The sequence below is a fragment of the Lepidochelys kempii genome, chromosome 4 (assembly GCF_965140265.1).
Source record: "Lepidochelys kempii isolate rLepKem1 chromosome 4, rLepKem1.hap2, whole genome shotgun sequence".
Lineage (NCBI taxonomy): Eukaryota > Metazoa > Chordata > Testudines > Cheloniidae > Lepidochelys > Lepidochelys kempii.
Genome location: NC_133259.1, coordinates 5,376,143 through 5,397,076, shown reverse-complemented (window position 1 = coordinate 5,397,076; position 20,934 = coordinate 5,376,143). Strand labels below are relative to the sequence as shown.

The following is a 20,934-nucleotide window of genomic DNA, read 5'->3' as shown; positions in this document are numbered from 1 at the left end:
GGGACTGGAAATGGATGTAAAAGATACCACCCGTAAAATCAAACTTTGCAAGCTTCTTTGTCGCGATATCACCTGTACATCCAAGTTCCCCATGCCAGAACACCTCACTTTCCCGGGGCACCATGCACCTTCTGCTTCTGTAAGCAAACAGGAGCCAAAACTGGTGGATCTGGCAGCTCCACAGTCTGCTCCCAACTTCCACCAGTCATTGGGAAATGTCCTGCATTTAGGAGCTCATGAGCAGGGGCTGAAAGGGGGATCTTAGAGAGCTCAGCCATTTCCCTGCACCCACAGCCTCTTCTATGGACAAGTAATTGTTTAGGCTGCCACAGTTTGTCAAAGGAATCTCCCTTTCCAAATAAACTCTTCTCTTATCCCAGAGATTTTCCATCTGCGTTGCAAAGTGGAGGCTGAGAATATGGAAAGAAACAGGCTTTGCTCAAAGAGATCTTTCTAATTGCCCAGGACATCTAAGGAAGCGCCAGCTGTATTAAGAGAAAATGAAATAAACCCAGCAGAGAGACATGTACTGCTGACCCTGAAATGAAAGTTCAGTATGGATAGGTGATCTACAAGAGAGATGGGGCATCATGGGAAAAAACTGAAAGGGAAAAACTACAATAAAAAATACAGTGTGAGGTTGAAGGGATACAAGACCCAACCTATTACTCCCTTGGGGAAGGGAGTTAGTGGAGGGGCAAAAGGGGCAGGGCACGTGGGCTTATTAACTGCACAGAGCCAGACAAAACACAGGGAATCTTAGGTGTAGTCTATGCTACAAAGCTTTGCTGACATAGCTATGTCGGCTAGCAGTGTGAAAAAAATCGCACCCAGTAGCCGCCATAGCTATGCCAGCAAAAGCCCTAGTGTAGGCACAGTTACACCAGAAACAAAATCCTTTTCCTAGAAAGCTGATCTCCTTACACCAGTATAGCTATGCTGGTAAAGCATATGTAGCTCAGACAAGCCCTTAGACTCAACCCCATGGGGCTCAGAGCATCCTAGCAGAATGCCCTCCTCTTCACATGTCAACCTAGGCTCCCCGCTCCCTAGCAGAGATGCCTCATGGCCATGCTGCTTGGTCTATGGTGAAGCACCACTCCGTTCCCCTCCTCTGCGGATTGCATGTTAATGCTTAGAGTCGCTGCTCTGTTGCACCACCTCTGCAGAATTACCGGGAACACCCACATCTCAGGGGTTACACTCAGGGGTCACTGGAGCTTTGTGGGGAAGGATGAGGGGCACTCTGCAAGGCTTTCGCTCCCCTTCTGCAATTTCCAGGGGCTCTCAGCACTGCCCTTCACCATGCCCGCCCCTGCTACAAACAACTGGTCTTTGGAATCGGAAAGCTGGGCTGGGGGTACTGCTGTTGCACGTCAAACCCCTGTCCAGCTTGAGAATTTTCCGGTGAGTTTAAAGGAAAGCACCGTCTGTGAGAGCAGATACAGCTGCAACAACAATAACCTCTTGGAGAAACGTGCTATTCAGTCATTATATAATGAGTTCCCTTCCCGTCCTCTCCCTCCCCCCACCTGTCAAAGAGGGGATGAGAGAGCCCTTTAGTGGAGTCAGATATTGTTCTGTCTTGCTCTCTACACAATGAAGTGCTGATGCCGACCATTTCCTCCCCACAAAGTTCATTAGATGGTCTTATTAATTAGTTGACTCCACATCCTACCACACACTGCCACCTGAAATCTCACTTGCATTTGTAAAGCGTGCAATTAAAGCCATAGGCATTGTCACAGGCAGGCACTGCCGGGCATTAATATTCTATTCAATCAATAGCTAGACAATATGATGCCGTGCCTTGGATGCTCACCAAAGTAAAGGACAATATACGTGCTGTGCAGAGAGCACACAATTTTGATCTTAGGAACTCCAGTGGCGCTCCACTAAAGCCATATGGGTTACTTTACGTTTGGACTGAGGGCAGAATTTGAGCCAATAAATCTACTGCAGAGAAACAAATCAGAAGTAGGCTGTGGCACTCAAAGCAGAGAGAAGTAATAGCAATCCACACTTCCACTCCTTTTCTGCACAGTACTGAAATAATAATTGCCAAATTGTAATTCCATCTGACATTGGCTGCAGTTCCATCTTACTTTAAAGAACCTGGCCGTTGTTCTTTTCAGTGCGGGCACACATAACTGTGCTATGCAAAACTGAATGAAAACGGCCACCACTCGTCTTAAACACACACTAATGCCGGGGCCCTTTACAGACAGGCCTTCATCCTCCTCCACCCGTTCTTGCTCATTATAAACCACTTCTGCAGTCAAAAACAGGATGACATGAGATAAAGACAATGCCTCACCCCTTCTTGTCATTTCTGTCAAGAGGGTTTGTTACAGTATACTCTGTTCAAAGAGTAGGGGAGCTGTAAACAGAGAGAGAACTGGGGGGAAAAGCCACTTACTTGATATTGTCGAGACAGCCGGATTCAGGTTTCAGGATGGCAGTATGATGGAACATTTTATAGAGAGCAATCCCCAGGAAGATTACATTAAGCTGGAATGAAAAAAAAAAAAAGAAAGAAAGAAAGGAAAAGGTTGTGTTACATGGCAGAAGTGGGTGGGGGGGGAGGAAGTGAGTCTTTTCTTTGTAACAGATGAGTTGCTCTGGGAAATTAGTTCTCACTACAGTTTTACAGAGACTAAATCATAGATGATTGCCTAGTATTCTATAAAGGCAAGGCAGCTTGCCGAATGAGAGAACAGCAATACAATAGACACTGGATGAAGCCAGCCCTTACACCAACAGCAGCGTTTCAAGTGATGTTACAGAAAATTAAAAATCTTTGCTGTAACTGCTCTTCTGTGGCTTTGTGGTGCATACTGATGACAAACCATTCCAGGTTTGTTGTTCACCTGCTCCCATGGAAAGGGCCACAAGGCCTGCCTTCATCTGGGGTAGGGGTGAGTATAAATTTTCAAATACAGAGTAACTTGGGAGATGGTGGGCAAGCGACTGTTAGAAAGACACACTGCAATATAATGACCGAGAAAAGGAGCTTGGTCTATGCTGTAAAAGATAGGCTGTGATTCACTAGCTCTATGCTAGAGAGGCTCCCAGTGATTGGAAATGAGTTACCAAAGACCCAGACAAGAGGTGGCAATCACAGAGGGAGAGGCCTTTTATAAATGTATTTAATAAAAATATAGATTAATGGTTCTGTACAGAAACATATAAAATACGCAAGCCACTACATCCTTCAAACGGCACGATCCCCTGATTTGCACACAACTGGGCTGTTTTTGTGTGTGACATATGATAGTCACTACAGATTTAGCAAGTGGCACAGGCCTCAACCTGGACGGCTAATGAAACACTCTGGATTGAAATAAAAACCAACTACAACATCTGCATTGAAATGAGTATGCTCATTCCTTGCTGTGTTGGCTGAACTATTTCATATTTAAAACAAAGCATGATTTATATAAGCCATATTGTAGTGATTTCAGTATGGGCAAACTCCAGCTGTCTCTAAAGTTTGGTTCTTTACCTTGTTGCTATGTTATCTGATATGGTGACAAAGCGTGTTAACTGTGAAATTACACTTATTTTGTTTTAACTTCTAAAGCGAGAGAAAAAAATCTTTTCCATTTTTGACTTTGCTCCTATTTCAGATTTCCCTTTGTGCATAAACGATGTACTGCTTCATCCTGGAATTCAAAGGGATGAGCATACAGTGGTGTCAAAATAGAGACCAGCGCTTCTAAACGTCTGATAACATCAAACAAGCTTTGCAAGAGACTATTCTGAGCAAGTGTCCACAGCACAAACTCATACTGAAACATACTTTCCTTTCCCCAACAGGTTTTGATCAAGTATTTCAGAATGCACTCTCTTATAATGAGTGTCTAATTGCTTGTGTTAGGTGGGGTCAGATAAGAACATGCTTTTCCCAAATTAATCTATGTAAATTCAAGATACAGAGTGAAAGTTTTATTTCTTGACCTGGGAGATGGAGTAGTTAATTAGGAGTTCTTACCATAATTATCAAGGTCGCTGGTCCTATAAAGCTCCAAATGAAGTAGGTGTCAAGTCTGAGCCAACATCTGTAATGAAACACAAGGGATAGAAGGCATTCAAGGACTGAGCGCAGGACATACATCAAGATTGAGCGAGTGACAGAGAAGAATGTGAGCTGCAAAACATTCCACTGGGAGACAGGAAATATTACATTGCTTGTTCATTTAAATGCTGAATTATGTGCCCAATTTCTGACAGTGCTATTGATGGAGGAAGATAATTACTTCTGGAGGAAGCAGGGGGGAAAAAGGCACAGGGCCTAGTTGCTAAGGCCTTTCGCATCTGTCATAGAAAACCTTATATTAAAAAAAGAGTGGGGGGGTCAGGAGGAACTATGAGCAGCCATTAAATCTCTGCTCTTCTCTCCAATTATAATGCAACACAACCTGCCAGTCAACTGTCAAGCGAGCTGACATTTTTCTGTCAAGAAGATCTGAGCAAATTTGGTGCAAAAAGGAAATAAATTTTGGTACTGGAGAACTGAAGATTAGATTAATTAGATTCAGCAGCCTCACTTTAGAGGTTTTACTGCCCTGAACCTCCCGAGTACCTTGTTGCCCCCAGTGTTTCTAAGGTTGCAAATGATCTTCAGTATCACATAAAGCTGATTCATGACCTAAAACTAAATTATTAATCACTTAATTTCAGCTGCACTTAATACTTCCCCAATTTTTAAGGCCCCTGGGAAATTATATTTCCATTCCTAGTTCATTCAGGATGACAGGAAGATAAAATGGAAGTGACTAGTCACAAGACAGATGAATATAAATTCTGAGGAAGCTACATATGATGTTTAAAATAATGTCTTGTCGTGTTTGTCATGTTACTCATTAAAGATGTGTTTATAAGGGAAAAACTACTAAATTGTAAAAAAATACTTTTACCCTTGAAATTACGTGGATTTCCTAACTAAATAAAGTGACTAGAATTGTGCATATCAGTTTACCCTGAGAGTATATAGCATAAGACAGCAGTTCTGATCCTTGGGTCTGGGTTGGGTCCTAGCCAACTCAGCTGAATTCCACAAGGAATCCAAGAAACGTAGGGCTGCAAGGAACCTCAGGAAGTCATTTTGTCCATCATCTTGCACTGAGGCAGGGCAAAGTAAACCTAGAAAATATCTCTCAGGTGTTTGTCTAACCTGCTCTTAAAATCCTGTTCCACAACTTCGCTTGGCAACCTTTTCCTATACTTTGTTAGTTTCTATAGTTAGCAAGTTTTTTCTTTTATCTAGCCTAAACCTCCCTTCTGCAGATTAAGCCGATGAGCACAGGGGTCTGTGCTAGCAGATCCAGAGAAGGGGTCAAAGCCTGGAATTGAAATGCTACGGTGAAAACAACCCGTCTCTTTGTACACTGAAGAATTTCAGGATTCGCAAAATCAAAAATTAAACCATCAAACTGCAAAATTGTAGAAACAAGGCTTTTGTTCCCAACTTTACCAACCTAGGGCTCATCTATGCTGCTGGCTTCTTTCAGCAGCATGCGGGGTACAAATAGCAGCGCAGACTGCGAGGCACAGCTTAGGTGAGTAAAGACACTCCTGAAGAGGGAGGGTATGTCCCAGAGTACATACTTTATATGGCTCTCTACTCACCCAAGCAGTGCCTCCCTTTCCACACCACTATTCTTGGCAGTGGAGTGTCCTGCTGCCTTTGCTCTGTGGAGCCTTTCCCATCTGCTGGACAAGACTCTGGCACAGGGAAAGAGTCTGGCAGTAGGGAAAGACTCCACCAGCTCCCTGCTGCAGGGAAAGACTCTGGAAGCAGGGAAAGGCTCCGGCAGCAGTCAGATGCTGAAGCCTCTTTCCACGGCTTCCCCCCTGCCACAGCCTTTCATTGGCAGGTGTAGCTACACGACGCAACATGGACGCAGGCCACTTGTCACTGCGGCATGTAGCTACACATACCCTACATACTGCCACCAGCAGTGTGTCGTGCAGACGTAGCCTTAGGGTCTGAATGGCTATAAAAATCTAAACTGGTTATACACCAATATAATGATATTTGCACGGAGCCAAAACAGAAACCGGAGTGCGGAGAGATTAAAAAATATCTGCTACTTAGGATCTAACTCCTGAATTGGAACTGAAGCCGTGCATCAACATCCTAACGTGAGAGACATGCTGAAAAGGGTTTCTTAATGTCAAGACAGGAGTTCTGGATTTCTGCCGCCTTGGTGGACGCTAAAACTGCTTTAGATGTGTCTGGCAGTAGCTAAGCACAATGAGTGATTTCCAACTCTTTCTGTTTTAAAATGTCTTATTACTTGTATTGCAGCAGCTTCCAGAGGCTCTCGCTAAGATCAGGCCCCACCGTGCTAGGTGCTGTATAAACACACAGTCAGACCCAGCTCTGAAGACCTTACAGTAGAAATTGACTAGACAGACAAAGGAAGTATTATTACCCATATTTTACAGATGGAGAACTGAGGCAAAAAGACACAAAACGATTTGCACAAGGTCTCAGAGCAGGTGTGTTGGCAGAGGCAGGAACTGAACTCATGAATCATTGTCTGGTATCTTAACCTCAGGAGCATCCTTCCTTTCAAAGCATGTTTCCCTGGGGTGGGGCAGTGGGAGAGGGAGCAATAGCAAACCTATACAAAAAGTCCTGGGTGCTGATGAAGACCTTGATGAGGTTTTGGATCTTGAACTGTTCCATCCAGTCAGGCTACAATGTATGGCCCCACTGAAGGCGAAGGAGTTAAGCCAGCCAAAGATCTGGCCTTTTGGTCATTTTACTTGATAATTTTTTGGTTGACAGGTAATTATTTGGGGAAGCGTAGAATAACACCGAGACTCTAAATTCACTCAGGAACACGGGATCTGCCAAACCCATCACTGTACCTTATAACAATATTGTCCGTTAAGGATAGGGCATTTTTTGTGATTTTAAAATAAAAATTCTCCAAGTATTTCAAACTGTATCATACATTTAACAGGGAAACCATCTGCCAGCAGGCAAAATGACCACATCTCACTGTCTGCAAATCCTGCTCAGCAGGTTGAGGGAGCATGGTACATTTACAACTGCAAAGCAAATTGTTCCTCCTTGAGTACTTAGGGTTTTTACTAGCTCTTGGCGAGCAGGGTGGCAAAACTCCCCTTTTTTAGCTTAATAGCCATATGGCCACAGCTGCTGGTGCTGTTTTTGGCCACAGACTCTCTCATCATAGGTCTCTGACCCATACACTGTTCCTCAAGGCCAGCATTGTGCCCTTCCCATCCACTGGCAGCCCCGCAAATCATGCGTCTTGCCTGCTTATCTGCCTCACTTGTAAAACTGTGATGCAGTCCCGGAGCCTGATTCTCCACTGGTGTAAATTAGCACAGCTCCATTGACTTAAATGGACTGTGACTAATAATGGATCGTGAACAGTGAGGGGCATGAAGATGGCTGATTCCCACAGCTGATTAGAACCCGAAGGAATGTTTGAGAGTGGTGTTTTGCTGTATGCGCTGAGCTCTAGTTATCAGCACTACCATCACGAAATGAAAACAGGGCCTTCAACTGAATTCTGCAGAATCCAGAAAAGCATGTTGATGAACCATGCATTTCTCCTTCTCTGCTAGACGGCTACACCTGTTTACCTTTCCCACTCTGTCTTACATTACAGGGAAAAACACAACACTGCAAAAGGAGGAAAAGGGTAACTGAACTCAACGGAAGAACAAAGTGAGTGACTTCTTTTGTGAGCAGCCAAGTCATTAGTGGCTCAGACACTCAATGGGGAGTGTGCAGTTTTGAGCTCTTTAGAAAATCTGGCCCATAGATTCCAGAGCACAAATCTTGGTCATGGGGTGGATTCTGTGGCAAATTCTGTGGCTGTGGAATGGCCAAGATCCAAGTGTATTATTTTTTATTATTTGCATTTTGATAACACCTAGCCAAACCATGGCCCCATTGTGCTAGACATATACAAACACAGAGTAGGAGATAGCGCCCACCCTGACATGCTTACACTCCTCACAGACAAGACTGGAGCACGGACTGTCAAGATTAGCAAAGGTTCTTTTTGCATGCAAACCTTAAAGGTTGCATTGCAATTTTGCAGTTGTTCTAATGGAAAGGTCTCTTTCTAAGAAACCAAGTACCGCTCTTTTGAATGACAGATGGAACTCTGCAGTAATATGTCTAATCCATAAGGGGGTAAAAAGTCAGTCTTTTTGTGGTCAATTTATAATGATGTAACTATGAACCCATTTAGTCAGACCTCATTAAAAATGCAAATTAAGAACAAAACATCAAAACTTGGGCATCCTGCCAATTCATTCACAGAGATGTAAATCGCTAATCAGACAAGTACCACACTGAGCTTTTCTTTCCTTAAAAACAAAAGCACAAACCCAATGAGCTGAATAAATGAACTCCTTGAAAGAAGGAAGCAATCAGGCAACTCAGCTCCAAAAGTTGCTAATCTCAGGCTGCGGAACTACTTCTGACCATAGCACACAGCTGCAATCTGAACGCTGACTTGTAATATTGCAAGTTTACATTCCAACAGCCATTAAACAAACGAGATGCTTCTGCTTTTAGCACATGCATATCATATGATCTGACATTCCACGGATGCTGCGTGCACCATACATTTTACAAACAATAAAACCATTCCCTTCTTCTCCAAAGAGATGAACAGACACGTTCAGTGCTGTGCTATTAAGGTGGTGTGTGGCATTGCTTTTCTTCACTTTTTAATTTCCTCCCTCGCACAGTGACAAGTTAGCTATCTTCAACCAACACTTTTTTGCAAGTAATAAAGGCTACAAACGGTTTGCTCTGTTTTTTGCATGAAGAGAAATCAAACACTAAAGTATCCCTAGTGTGCATTAAATGGAACCAATAAACAATCATTAGCTGCCATTGGACCATAACATTTGAAGAGATCTAAGTAAGCGTACTCTTCATGGGAGTTTGGGAGTTTGCTTCATAGAGCTATAGAGCCTCCATCACGGTGTGTGGTAACAGTAATTGGATATGTATGTATAATACATGCCTTTGAAGGGTGGAAAATGCTTTCTCTTTTTACTACATTTCAGTGTTCAGTGTCCATTGCTCCCAAGGGCCTGAACAAGCAAGGAGTGGGCAGTGTAAAAACTGAAGATAAAACAAACATACCGCCCTATCAAAGGCATACCCTTTAGTTAGCAGTTATTTTTCAACAATATGATGCATAAAATATAGGAAGCTGGACACTGAAGTTAGCGGCTGTGACATCATGATAGATTTATCATTGTCAACTGATACCCAGCTTTATCGCATCCCAAAACCAAACCAAAACAAAAGGCAAACAAAGCCCTGGCATGATGCAGAAAGGACTTAGCTCGCCACAGGATGAGTTTACCCACAAGTATGTTGAATAAAAAATACTAAGATGGCCAATGCCTCATTCCTCTTCCGTGAGCTCTTTAATGGGCATCAGTATAGAATACATGAGGGGTTATGGTGATAGGACAGTTTGTTGATATCAGGTTTGGCTAGTCACATTACTTAAGTGAGTTATGCAGGTCGTCCCAAAAGAGAGCCAGTTAAGGCCCTGATCCAACAAAACATTCAAGAATCTTCCTAACTTTAAGCATGTAAGTAATTCCATTGAATTCAACAAGACAACTCACATGCTCAAAGTTAAGCACACACATTAATATTTCGCTGGATGGGGGCCATCATCTAAAATGGGAGCCAATCAAACCTTTCTGCCACACTGCATACCCTCAGGTATTTTGCTCACACTACGTTATAGGGAAAAATTATTGTCAAAGTTTTTTAAAAAACAGTTTAAACATTCCCCCTTCCTTTTGCAGATCCGCCCAGCACACAGCTTGACACTTGGTCTGGGGACTAGAAGGAAGGATTTGGCCATCAGAGAGGCCAAAACAAATGATACAGCATCATCAAACTCAATCTTATTTTGCAGCTAAACTAGAGACCAGTCCCAGGTGGTGATTTGTTTGTTGTTCATGACATTTGCTTTCAATTATCTGTAAGAGCTTCAGTTTTCTCACACTGCTAAGAAGGAGACCTAGACTGCACGAACTGTTCATGACCTAACAAGCCTGTTAGCTCGAGCACTAAAAATAACCATGTGGACGTTGGAACGCTATCACCTTGAGCTTGGGTGACTAGCCTGAGTCCCCACCGGAGCCACAACTTTCACACTGCTTTTTTTTAGCACACTAGCTCAAATCCTGGTAGGGTGAGTCTGGCTACCCATGCTGGGAAGCTCACTGTCTGCTGCAGTGTAGACACACCCACTGTCTGCAATGGGGTTCTATCTATTTCACCTTTACATACGAGACAACACAGAACCAGGGGAGAGATGCACACATTTTTTTGTTAATCTAGGTGCACTGTTAAATATCATGTATTAGGGACGATGGGTAAAAAAAGGCTAAATCCTGCTCAGCTAGCTGTCATGGATAGCCCGTTCAGCTCCAAATGGGGAAATCTTTTAAGGTAATCAACATGCAGCTGCCTAGTTGCAGATCATAAACCAAAGTAATTAGCCCCGCGTCTCATAATCTGGCTGGTGTGAACTACTCCTAAAAAGTCAATGCCAGCCCCTGATGTAATTAAGCTTAAAATAGTATCACTATTGAACAGCTACTACAGGATGTCAATATGAATACCAGAGCATGGGATGCTATGGAAAGCCATAAACAACACATGATGAATAAGGGAATAACACAGGAGCAAATGACCATTTTCTGACAGTATAATCTGGGCGTGTGTTATACTAGCAACAGATTAACAAACTAAGAAACCCCCAAATTCTACATTAGGCATCTAAATTGATCATTCGGAGACATATAATTATTGTGACCAAATGCTAGACAGAAAAAGATATTTTATGAATAATGTTAGAAACTCTATAAACTCTGTTTAAAACATATACAAAAAAGGGGGATACAAGAAATATATTCTGCAGATTGTCTCAGAAATAACCAAGCAACTTCTCACAATTAAATTATGTATGCCTGGCATATAGTTTACCACAAATTCTAATCAGTTCTACCCTTCTAATAACATTATACAGCAAAATACATCATCATCCATCAACCAGATGGAGCATGTTAGTTATACAAAACATCTAGTATGTTTTTATTTTCCACTGTTAGAACGTGATAAAATTGACCACACTGAAATTACAGATTATAAACAAATACTTTATGCTTTATAAGTGTCTGCATAATATTTTATGTGTGTGTGTATTAAATAACGAGAAAAAATTATGGTATAGCAAGGAAAGGAGATTTTTCTGGCTTGAATATACAATGGCTGTATTACTCACAGGTGGAAAATTTATGTAGTTCATCCCAGCTGAGGGTCAATAAAATTTCTGAATGTTCCTCAGATGATACAGAGAAATTACTGTAGGTAGAGGTGGTTGGAAAATGTTTTTCCTGTAGACAAATTTCTACTTTTCAGTGAAAATTTGAACATCAAAATATTTTGGTCCCAAACTGAAATATTTCAATATTGAAATGCCACCATGGTGTATTATGGGAGTTGTCGTTTGGGTGACTCATGCTCCCATTCTTCACTATAGTCCGAACTCCTTTGTTAGACGGTATCTCCTACAACCCGCTATGATATCATCTCATTATGAGGGGGAGATGTTGTCAGGATGATGAACCTAGTCCATTAAGGAGAATGGGGGGAGGGGAAAGAAGTCAACTGAACCACAACTCCCATGAGGCACTGCAGCAGCAGATCCAAATCAAAATATTTCAGGTTTGGGGCATCCAGTTTGTTCATGAAAAACTGAATTTTTTCTGAGCAATCTGTTTTTGTGAAAACATTCATAGAATCATAGAATATCAGAGTTGGAAGGGACCCCAGGAGGTCATCTAGTCCAACCCCCTGCTCGAAGCAGGACCAATTCCCAGTTAAATCATCCCAGCCAGGGCTTTGTCAAGCCTGACCTTAAAAACCTCTAAGGAAGGAGATTCTACCACCTCCCTAGGTAACGCATTCCAGTGTTTCACCACCCTCTTAGTGAAAAAGTTTTTCCTAATATCCAATCTAAACCTCCCCCACTGCAACTTGAGACCATTACTCCTCGTTCTGTCATCTGCTACCATTGAGAACAGTTTAGAGCCATCCTCTTTGGAACCCCCTTTCAGGTAGTTGAAAGCAGCTATCAAATCCCCCCTCATTCTTCTCTTCTGCAGGCTAAACAATCCCAGCTCCCTCAGCCTCTCCTCATAAGTCATGTGTTCCAGACCCCTAATCATTTTTGTTGCCCTTTGCTGGACTCTCTCCAATTTATCCACATCCTTCTTGAAGTGTGGGGCCCAAAACTGGACACAGTACTCCAGATGAGGCCTCACCAATGTTGAATAGAGGGGAACGATCACGTCCCTCGATCTGCTCGCTATGCCCCTACTTATACATCCCAAAATGCCATTGGCCTTCTTGGCAACAAGGGCACACTGCTGACTCATATCCAGCTTCTCGTCCACTGTCACCCCTAGGTCCTTTTCCGCAGAACTGCTGCCTAGCCATTCGGTCCCTAGTCTGTCGCGGTGCATTGGATTCTTCCATCCTAAGTGCAGGACCCTGCACTTATCCTTATTGAACCTCATCAGATTTCTTTTGGCCCAATCCTCCAATTTGTCTAGGTCCTTCTGTATCCTATCCCTCCCCTCCAGCGTATCTACCACTCCTCCCAGTTTAGTATCATCTGCAAATTTGCTGAGAGTGCAATCCACACCATCCTCCAGATCATTTATGAAGATATTGAACAAAACCGGCCCCAGGACCGACCCTTGGGGCACTCCACTTGATACCGGCTGCCAACTAGACATGGAGCCATTGATCACTACCCGTTGAGCCCGACAATCTAGCCAGCTTTCTACCCACCTTATAGTGCATTCATTTTGTCAAAAACCTAATTTTCTAAGGAAAAGCAATTTGGACAGAAAATTTTCAACCAGTCTTCATAAAAGGGTGTTTTCCTTAGTGTGACTGTTGCTATTTTTCATATCATCTCAGCTGTAAAGCCAGACACTATTAGTGCATGTATGGGGGAAAAATCAAAATAACAACTAATACACTTGAGAAAGCTCTCAAATTTTCCACATACAGTACTAAAATGTTACATTTTTAAGCTCTGATATTTCAAGAATCATCAAGGTAATAAGCATGTACTAAAACTGAAGGTGGAAATCAACAGCCAATTTTTCCACCTTTCAGGATTCAAGCAGAGATGGAAGACAATCTAGCTGTGATCTTGGATGGGTGGCATGAGTTTGGAGTGACAGTTTTACTGGATTTTACAAGCTAAATTCTCAGGTGTATACACCAGTGTAAACCTGAAGTAAATCTGCTGAAGCCAATACAAGTATTTCACATTTCTAACAACCTAACAGATTAAAATCTGGCCCTAGTTGTTACAAGTTTCCTAGCCCCTCACTGTTTATGTTTGTTACTGAAGTGTGGTGTAGTAACAATAACAGCTATAACTGGCCTGTACCCAGGTCGTACATGGAATATGTTGCTTTAAAATTCTACCCTGACCGTTTCTATTCTAATCCACGGTTTTTGCAGCTCACAGCTCTGAAATTTTCCAACTGCGGTATCTATACAGAGGTGACTTTTTATTTTGTTTAAAGTTGGAGGAAAATGGGTCAGTCATTCTCAGAGCACCAGAGGACAGGAATTATGACTTTCTGGAACATTATTATTAATTATTTCCATTATTAACAAAGTCCTTGTGATAATCTAAGTGGGTAGAAAGTTAAATTTTGGTGGGCAAATAATTCTCACTGAAGAGGGTCTTGCAATGTTCTGCTGACGTTTCCTTTCGATTCCCTCCAAATGACGACCCTTTGGGAACTGCCCCCCCAATGTGCTCTAAACATTTTGTGACACTTATTGTCTCTTCTATTCTTCAGACCTGAAGGCAGGTCTATGGTGAAACTCCTTTGATTAGGTTGATAGGGAGCTTGGCATCTACATACAAATTCTTGAAAATGTACTCTCCCCTATCTGATACTGTGCGCGCCACTCAAAGTTCCCCAAAATGTAAACCTTCTATAAAAGCCGGTAAGACTTCCACAAGCCCTTCTGTTAGAACAAATATGTTTGAAAAGATTTCTGAATGTTCAAAGAAGAATATTTTCTCAAAACTGAACTCACACCCACTGATGGCACACAAAGCAAATGTTCAGCTGCCATCTAAGTCCATCTCCTGATATTGTAACAGAACATAAGCAGCTCCGCTAGATTACAGAGTCACTCCAGCAAAGAACTAGAAGCATCTATGCTGCTATTATTTTGGGTGGAAATTTTGCAAATGGAACGAATGCGGAATTAGCTGTCACTGCGGCTGTGCCCTGAGCCGCTGCCCTGGAGAGCTCTGGGGCCCCACTGGCTCGCTGTTTTGTCTGCCTTCTCTTTCTGCCTGTATTGTTGCTAAAAAGAATGGGAAAATATAGGCCTCACAAAAGAAATTGAAATGATAATAAAATGCATTGCTACAGTCATTGTAAGGGAGCCTGCAGAGAAAATCAAAGGCTGAAATTTCCTTTTGCTTGCCATTAGACCGTGTTGCATGATAATCTAAAAAGTGCTTTGATACCAGTTTCAGCACTGATGAAAACACTTTAAAATGTTCATAATTATAAATGATGTAGCTGTCCCAACTTGCAAAGAGTCTCATACACTCTCTGGTCACTGCCTATTTTGCTTGACGGCCCTGGTAATTGTACAGAACACAGTTTTTAGACATGCAGCGGTTCATCATTTAAATGAGAAACACTCTTAGAGAAGAGGGACAGACTTGTGACTAAGGTACTGGACCGAGATTCAGGAGACTGGTGCCCTTGAGCAAGTCGCTTTGTCTCTCTCTGCTTCCATTCCTCATCTGCAAAATGAGGATAACAATCCTTCCTTCCCCCACCATTTGTCTGTCTTGACTATGTAGACTGTAAGCTCTTTGGGGCAGGGACTGTCTCTTACTATATGTTTGTACAGCACTTAGCACAATGGGACCTGGGTACAGCTGAGACCTCCAGGTGATAGCCTAATAGATACGAAGATAATAAGAGTGTGAAATGACAGGGTTTCTTCCCAGCTTCCAAGGATAGCCTGCCATGCCCAGTCTCCTTTAAACAGGCTTACCATCCAAATAAAAACAAACAAAACAGTCCCTCAGCTCACCCTGTGTCCTAGGATTTCATGGCTCCCCTTCCCAGGGATCTCTGGTGTCCCTACTTCTTGCAGCTTCCCAGCCCCAGCCAGCTCCCTTATCTTTCTGGAACACCAGAACCAGGCTTCCTCTCTGAGCACCAGGTCCCCTGTTCCAGGGACCCTCCACTCCCCTGTGGTTTCGCTCCCTCCGCACAGTCTGTCCCAGTCACTCCTCCCCTTCCTGCCCTCTGACAGGACTTTAGAGGCCAGGGATAGCCCTGCTCCCTTTAATTGACTCAGTTGGGTCCACCTGCTGTGACACAGGGGCAGTGGTCCTGATCCACTCACGGGGACCAGCTACCCCATGATAATGAGGCTTCATCAATATATCCAGCATGATACATTCATTTAAACTTAAATTTTCCAAAGAGGTGGAAAAACTGGTCATTTGTCCCTAAAACACAGGTCTGAGATTTGGGCGCCATGTTCTTTTTCTCATCTAAATGTGGAGGGGAGCCGGTGCCCCCAGAAAGGGTCGGGGGGAGGCTGCTTCTGTGGCATTCTGCTCTCTTCCTCCTGACTGTGTGAAAACTCCCCACCCTCCAGACACAAGGGAGGCGAGAGCAGGAGAGGCTTGGGGCAGAGGAGCTGGCTGAGCTGCTGTTGAATCTCACTCTCCCAAGCACTGGAAGCAGTGGCTGGAGGCTGCACTCTGTGGTTGGCCGCTCTGAGCTGCAGAACCTCCCTCTCTTTGGAGGGTGGCCAGAGGCAGCCCAAGGCTATAGAGTCATTAGCAGTGCAGCTCCAACGGAGCTCCAACCCGCCTCACACCCTCCTTAACGAAAATATCCCTGTGAATCTCTGCCAAGGGGGACAGCTGCCCTGTATGTCGCTGAGTGACGCGGTGTGGTTGGCAGTGGTCCATGAGACAAGGAGCCCTTTAACAGTTATGGGGCCCAGTCCTGCTATGGGTCATGGCTGCATAGCACCTGCAGACTTATGCCCAGCATATAGGTGAACAGAGGGCTTCAATGACTGTGCAGGGTCCAGAGATAGGTGTGGGAGAAGGGTTACTAGGATGAGCAGAAGAACGGAGAACCTGCCTCATGACAGGAGACTTAAGGAGCTTGGCTTGTTTAGCCTAACCAAATGAAGGCTGAGGGGAGATGGGACTGCTCTCTATGAATACATCAGAGGGACAAACACTAGGAAGGTTTCCCAGCCTGGTTCTCATCAGAGCCACAGGAACTGGTCGGGTCCTTCCCCAGAAAAGTTCCACAAACTCCCATTGCTTCTCTTCCACAGGTCCAAGGGTGGCAGAGTTCAACTCACACTTTATCTGTGCCATAGCTCCTGTAGTCGACGGCCGCTGAGACAGCCACGATGAGCGCGGGCATTCCGTAGCCAACCAGATAGAAGTACTTCCTTCGTGAGTGTTCACTCTCAAACACCTCCACCAGCATGATGTATAGCTGCACCCCCTCCAGGAACATCCAGGTGAATGCCGCCAGGAAAAAGAAGTGCAGGAGGGCAGCAAACACAGCACAGGCAATCTGGGAAAGTCCAAAAAAAAACAAAACAAAAAGAAAACAGGCAGAGGTTTGCTCCCAAACAAAATTATTATAATTATTGTAACAAAACCACTGATATCATTGGTTATTACACACGATATTAATCCTAGACTCTCTCTCTCTCTGTATGTGTATAAATATATATACGTGGCTGTAATTTACCCAAAGAAACTTATGTTCTATGCACATTATCCTAAGCATATCATTGGCTGAAACTCTGGTACCCAGCTCCTACACTCCCACAATATCAAACTGGATTTTTAGTAGGGAACATCTTCAGATTCAAATCATTGAAGCAATTGTTCCCTGTTTCTTACTATCAATATAAAACAGAAATAAGACAAAGAAATATTCTAACACCTTGGTTTAATAAACAGACATTATATGAGAACAAAAACTCAGATAACTTTAAATATTTTTTTAAAAATATATTATATATTTTTGTTGTATATTATTTATAAGTTATATATGTCTATAGTATATACATATGTATTATATACACGTATGTATATATTTATATATATGTGCATGTGTATAATTTTCTATATAATGTAGATTTGTGTAATATATGCCTTATACATGTATTATTATATATAGACACATATATTATTTACACATAGACACACACACATATATGCACATGTTTGGATTTGATGGCGAAGTGCCTCAATACATCAAGGGCTTGTGTTGAGGAATCATAAAGACCATGTTTCTATTTCTGATGCCTCTGTTGACTATTGTTGCGTGAGCAAGTTTCAATATGTTGACCTGCCATGTGAATGCTCTTGGGTGCTGTCAGCAGGGGTGGGCATATGCTGCGGGCTCCATTGCTCAGCAGTTTGGGTGAGGGGCTGAGATAAGAGAATTAAAAAAAAAAAAAAGGCAGGGAAGGGGAATGTGAAAAGACAGAATTCCAATGCAAGACTTTATTTCACACCCATCCACTGAGATCAAACTGGCCCTGAACAGATACAATGCTGGGAACAAGCCTGCACTGACAAAGGGATGGACAACAACATAACCTCAGTGATCTCTGCAGTCTTCAGCTTCTCCCCAGTGCCACGGGGCTCGAGCCCAGGATGTCTGTTGTATTGTACCTGGCCATGTGCTAGAGGTAGCCCATGATCCTACAAAGAGAGTGAGCACACTGGCATGTCACTGAAAAAAACTGTGAAAAGGTGAAAACTCCCTGCTGCAACAGGTTCCCAGTGAAAAAAATGTCAGTCATAATGAGAATACACTAGCCAGGAATGAAGGAGTGCCCCTGCGTTAGGGAAGGATCGCGTGGCTTTGAATATGGAGTATATGCAGTGGCTGTTTGGGGAAAATGAAGACTGGAACTCCGACAAAGCATATTTCTAGAGACACTCACCAAGGGGCGGGGATGCTTTGGCAGATGAGAATATCATTTCTAAATGGAGTTTAAAAACACAAAGAACATGCCATTTGTCTATTTTTACATGGACATGGAATTACTGAAATGATTATCCAAGTAGGGCATTGACACATGACTTGTGCTGCAGCTTTCCAAAGAACCTAAGGGAATAAGGCACCCAAACCATGTTAAAGGTCAATAGGAGTTGGACACCTAACTCCCTTAGGCACCTTGGAAAAGGCTAGAGTCAGGGCACAGTCTTGCTCCTATCGAGGTCAAAATTCATTTTGCCATTGATCAAGAGAGGAAGGTCAGCACTGCCCCTTTTGTACCCTAATGGATGGTTCTGGAGGAGTGAAAGGAAAACCTCCCTCTCCCACTGGCCACACCAGCAGCAGAGCATTGGGAAGCACGGCAGGTGACTGAAACCGTTAGGGCTTTTGGTTCAGCTGCCATCAGGCTTAACCATCCCCTCCTTCTCCACGAGTGGAAGGGACCAAAGGGAGGCAGATTTGGTGTGCGGCGATCTGCCTCCATGGTATTTTTCCCATCCTGTCCCTTATCACGGACAAGCCCCTTGCCCCAGATACACTCTGTGGGCTGGATGTTCCAGGTGGGAGGGGTGAGGTTGGGCTACTCTCCATGACATGGGCCCCTTCAACCCTGCCAGGGATTCCTCACGGCGGACCGAACTGACTGAGTCAGCATCGCCTTATGTGGGCTCCCAAGCCACCGTGTGCATCAAAGGAAGGAGGGAACAGCCGCCAGGGACTGTTTGGCATTGGTGCTGGCAAGCAGGGCATGGCTCCTTGTCCCTGCCCCAGCTCCAGGCAGGAGGGGACAGGAAGAAGTGGTTATGCATTAGGCTGTTGTACAGATGGCTCTGGCCTCCACAGGTTTCCCCAGATTGGAGCATATCTCAGGACATTCACTGGTTTTGGGGCTGAGTGTCCCACCTCTTCCACCAGGGGAGCACAAGACGTCCCAGCCTTCCCTTTCCTTTCTCCCTCCCCCCAAAACCGGACAGAACCTGTCAGGATGAATTTCTGGGAGCCAAAACTCACAATGTTTCCTGTCCATTAGGGCTCTCCTAAATCAGGGTTAGGCCAGCCCATGCCAGTTTTCCCCTCTGCAGTAAAATGTCAAAAAATACACATGTAAACGTGCTGCTTGGACAGTTTAAGAGACACTAGAAAAGTTTTCTTTTGATGTTGCAGTGGCTTAAAGTGAATGGCTGCAGAAGCAGCATAGCCTAGTGGATACAGCACAGGACTAGGACTCAGGAAAGCTAGGTTCTATTAACTGCTCTGCCACTGGCCTGCTGGGTGACCTTGGGCAAGACCCTTTCCTTGGCCTCAGTTTCCTCATGTGTAAAATGGGGAGAATGATACTGACCCTCATCTGTAAAGTTCTCTTAGATCTGCAGATGAAAAGTGCTGTGTAAGTGCTAGGTGATGGTTTGGTAAGTGATTCAGATTCTCCACTTAGCAGATGCGTAAGGGCAGCAACTATTGATACAGTCCCTAATGGCCACAGTTATACCATGCTCCAGCTTTGCTGCCTGCCCACGGTGTGTGGGTGTGAATCCCAAGTCCAACCTCCGTGGAGTACCCAGCACAAAGGTCACTTCCCTGGGCCTTGCGCGGACTGGACTAAAACTTCATGGGCTGTTGGGAACCCACAGCCCCGCCCCCTGCCCTTCCTGCCGGCAACCCACGGCCCTGACCCCTTCCTGCCACCAACCCACAGCCCCACCCCTCTGCCCTTCCTGCCACCAACCCACGGCCCTGACCCCTTCCTGCCACCAACCCACAGCTCAACCCCCCTGCCCTTTCTGCTGCCAACCCACGGCCCTGACCCCTTCCTGCCACCAACCCACAGCCCCGCCCCTCTGCCCTTCCTGCCACCAACACACGGCCCTGATCCCTTCCTGCCACCAACCCACAGCTCAACCCCCCTGCCCTTTCTGCTGCCAACCCACAGCCCTGACCCCTTCCTGCCACCAACCCACAGCCCCACCCCCCTGCCCTTCCTGCCTGCAACCCACGGCACAGAGCCACTGCAATGCAGAGCTCCACAGAGCTAGAGCACCCCCTGGATGGCTTTTCCTGGGTTTGGCTTCAGCAGGAATGCATCATTTCTGCTACATATCAGGCCGCAGCTGCCTATGGAGGGAGGACAGGATCTGTCCCTCCGTGCATTTCTCTGAACAATGGCACATTCAGAAAGGGAGCTGAGGTTCCAGTAATTGCTCTTTGAACTCAATCACTATGCAAGGTGCTGAGCACCCTCCACACCCACTGACTTCATTGGCAGCTGAGGGCAATGCACACATCACTGGGAGCCCAGCAATCAGCAGCATTGAGCCCCAGGAACAGCTGTTGGATTACTATGGCCACATAGGCTCAGCCATTCCGATGAAGGTGCCATCCCGAGTGGGACTGTGGGGATGAAAATGTCAAATGGTGAATGTGTAATCACAGCACTAATATTTCTGTCTGTCTGCAGAACTGCACACAGGTGACTGCTTGTATACGGTGTACGTTTCCCCTGCTATCTAGTGTGTCACAGACATTTATAGAGTCAGTAGAATACGGCAGATCGAACGTGCAGAATTTGTTCATTTCAAAGTTTAGAACCCTGTGATTTGTAAACCAAATTGCTTCACAGACGTCAAAGGTGCTAATCCTTAGTCTTTGCCAAGTTTGAAGGCTTTTTCTCTAAAAAGAGCCATTTTGATGTATGTGAGCACAAACAGAGCACCTGAAATAGTCTTGTGAAAAAGGCCTTTTTTCCCTTTGGATTTTTTTTGCTTAAGTTGA

General features: G+C 44.3%; 1 protein-coding gene across 30 annotated transcripts in view; it reads right to left on the bottom strand.

The window, feature by feature from the left end:
- ADGRL3 (adhesion G protein-coupled receptor L3) overlaps positions 1–20,934 on the bottom strand; it is an 809,498-nt gene that overhangs the window by 104,086 nt on the left and 684,478 nt on the right. For all 30 annotated transcript variants that reach the window (XM_073340228.1, XM_073340229.1, XM_073340219.1 and 27 more), the window contains 3 exons: positions 16,499–16,719; positions 3,995–4,061; positions 2,420–2,511 (listed from right to left, as the gene is read on the bottom strand). In XM_073340228.1, the coding sequence (XP_073196329.1) occupies positions 2,420–2,511; positions 3,995–4,061; positions 16,499–16,719 (380 nt within the window). The remainder of the gene's footprint in view (positions 1–2,419; positions 2,512–3,994; positions 4,062–16,498; positions 16,720–20,934) is intronic.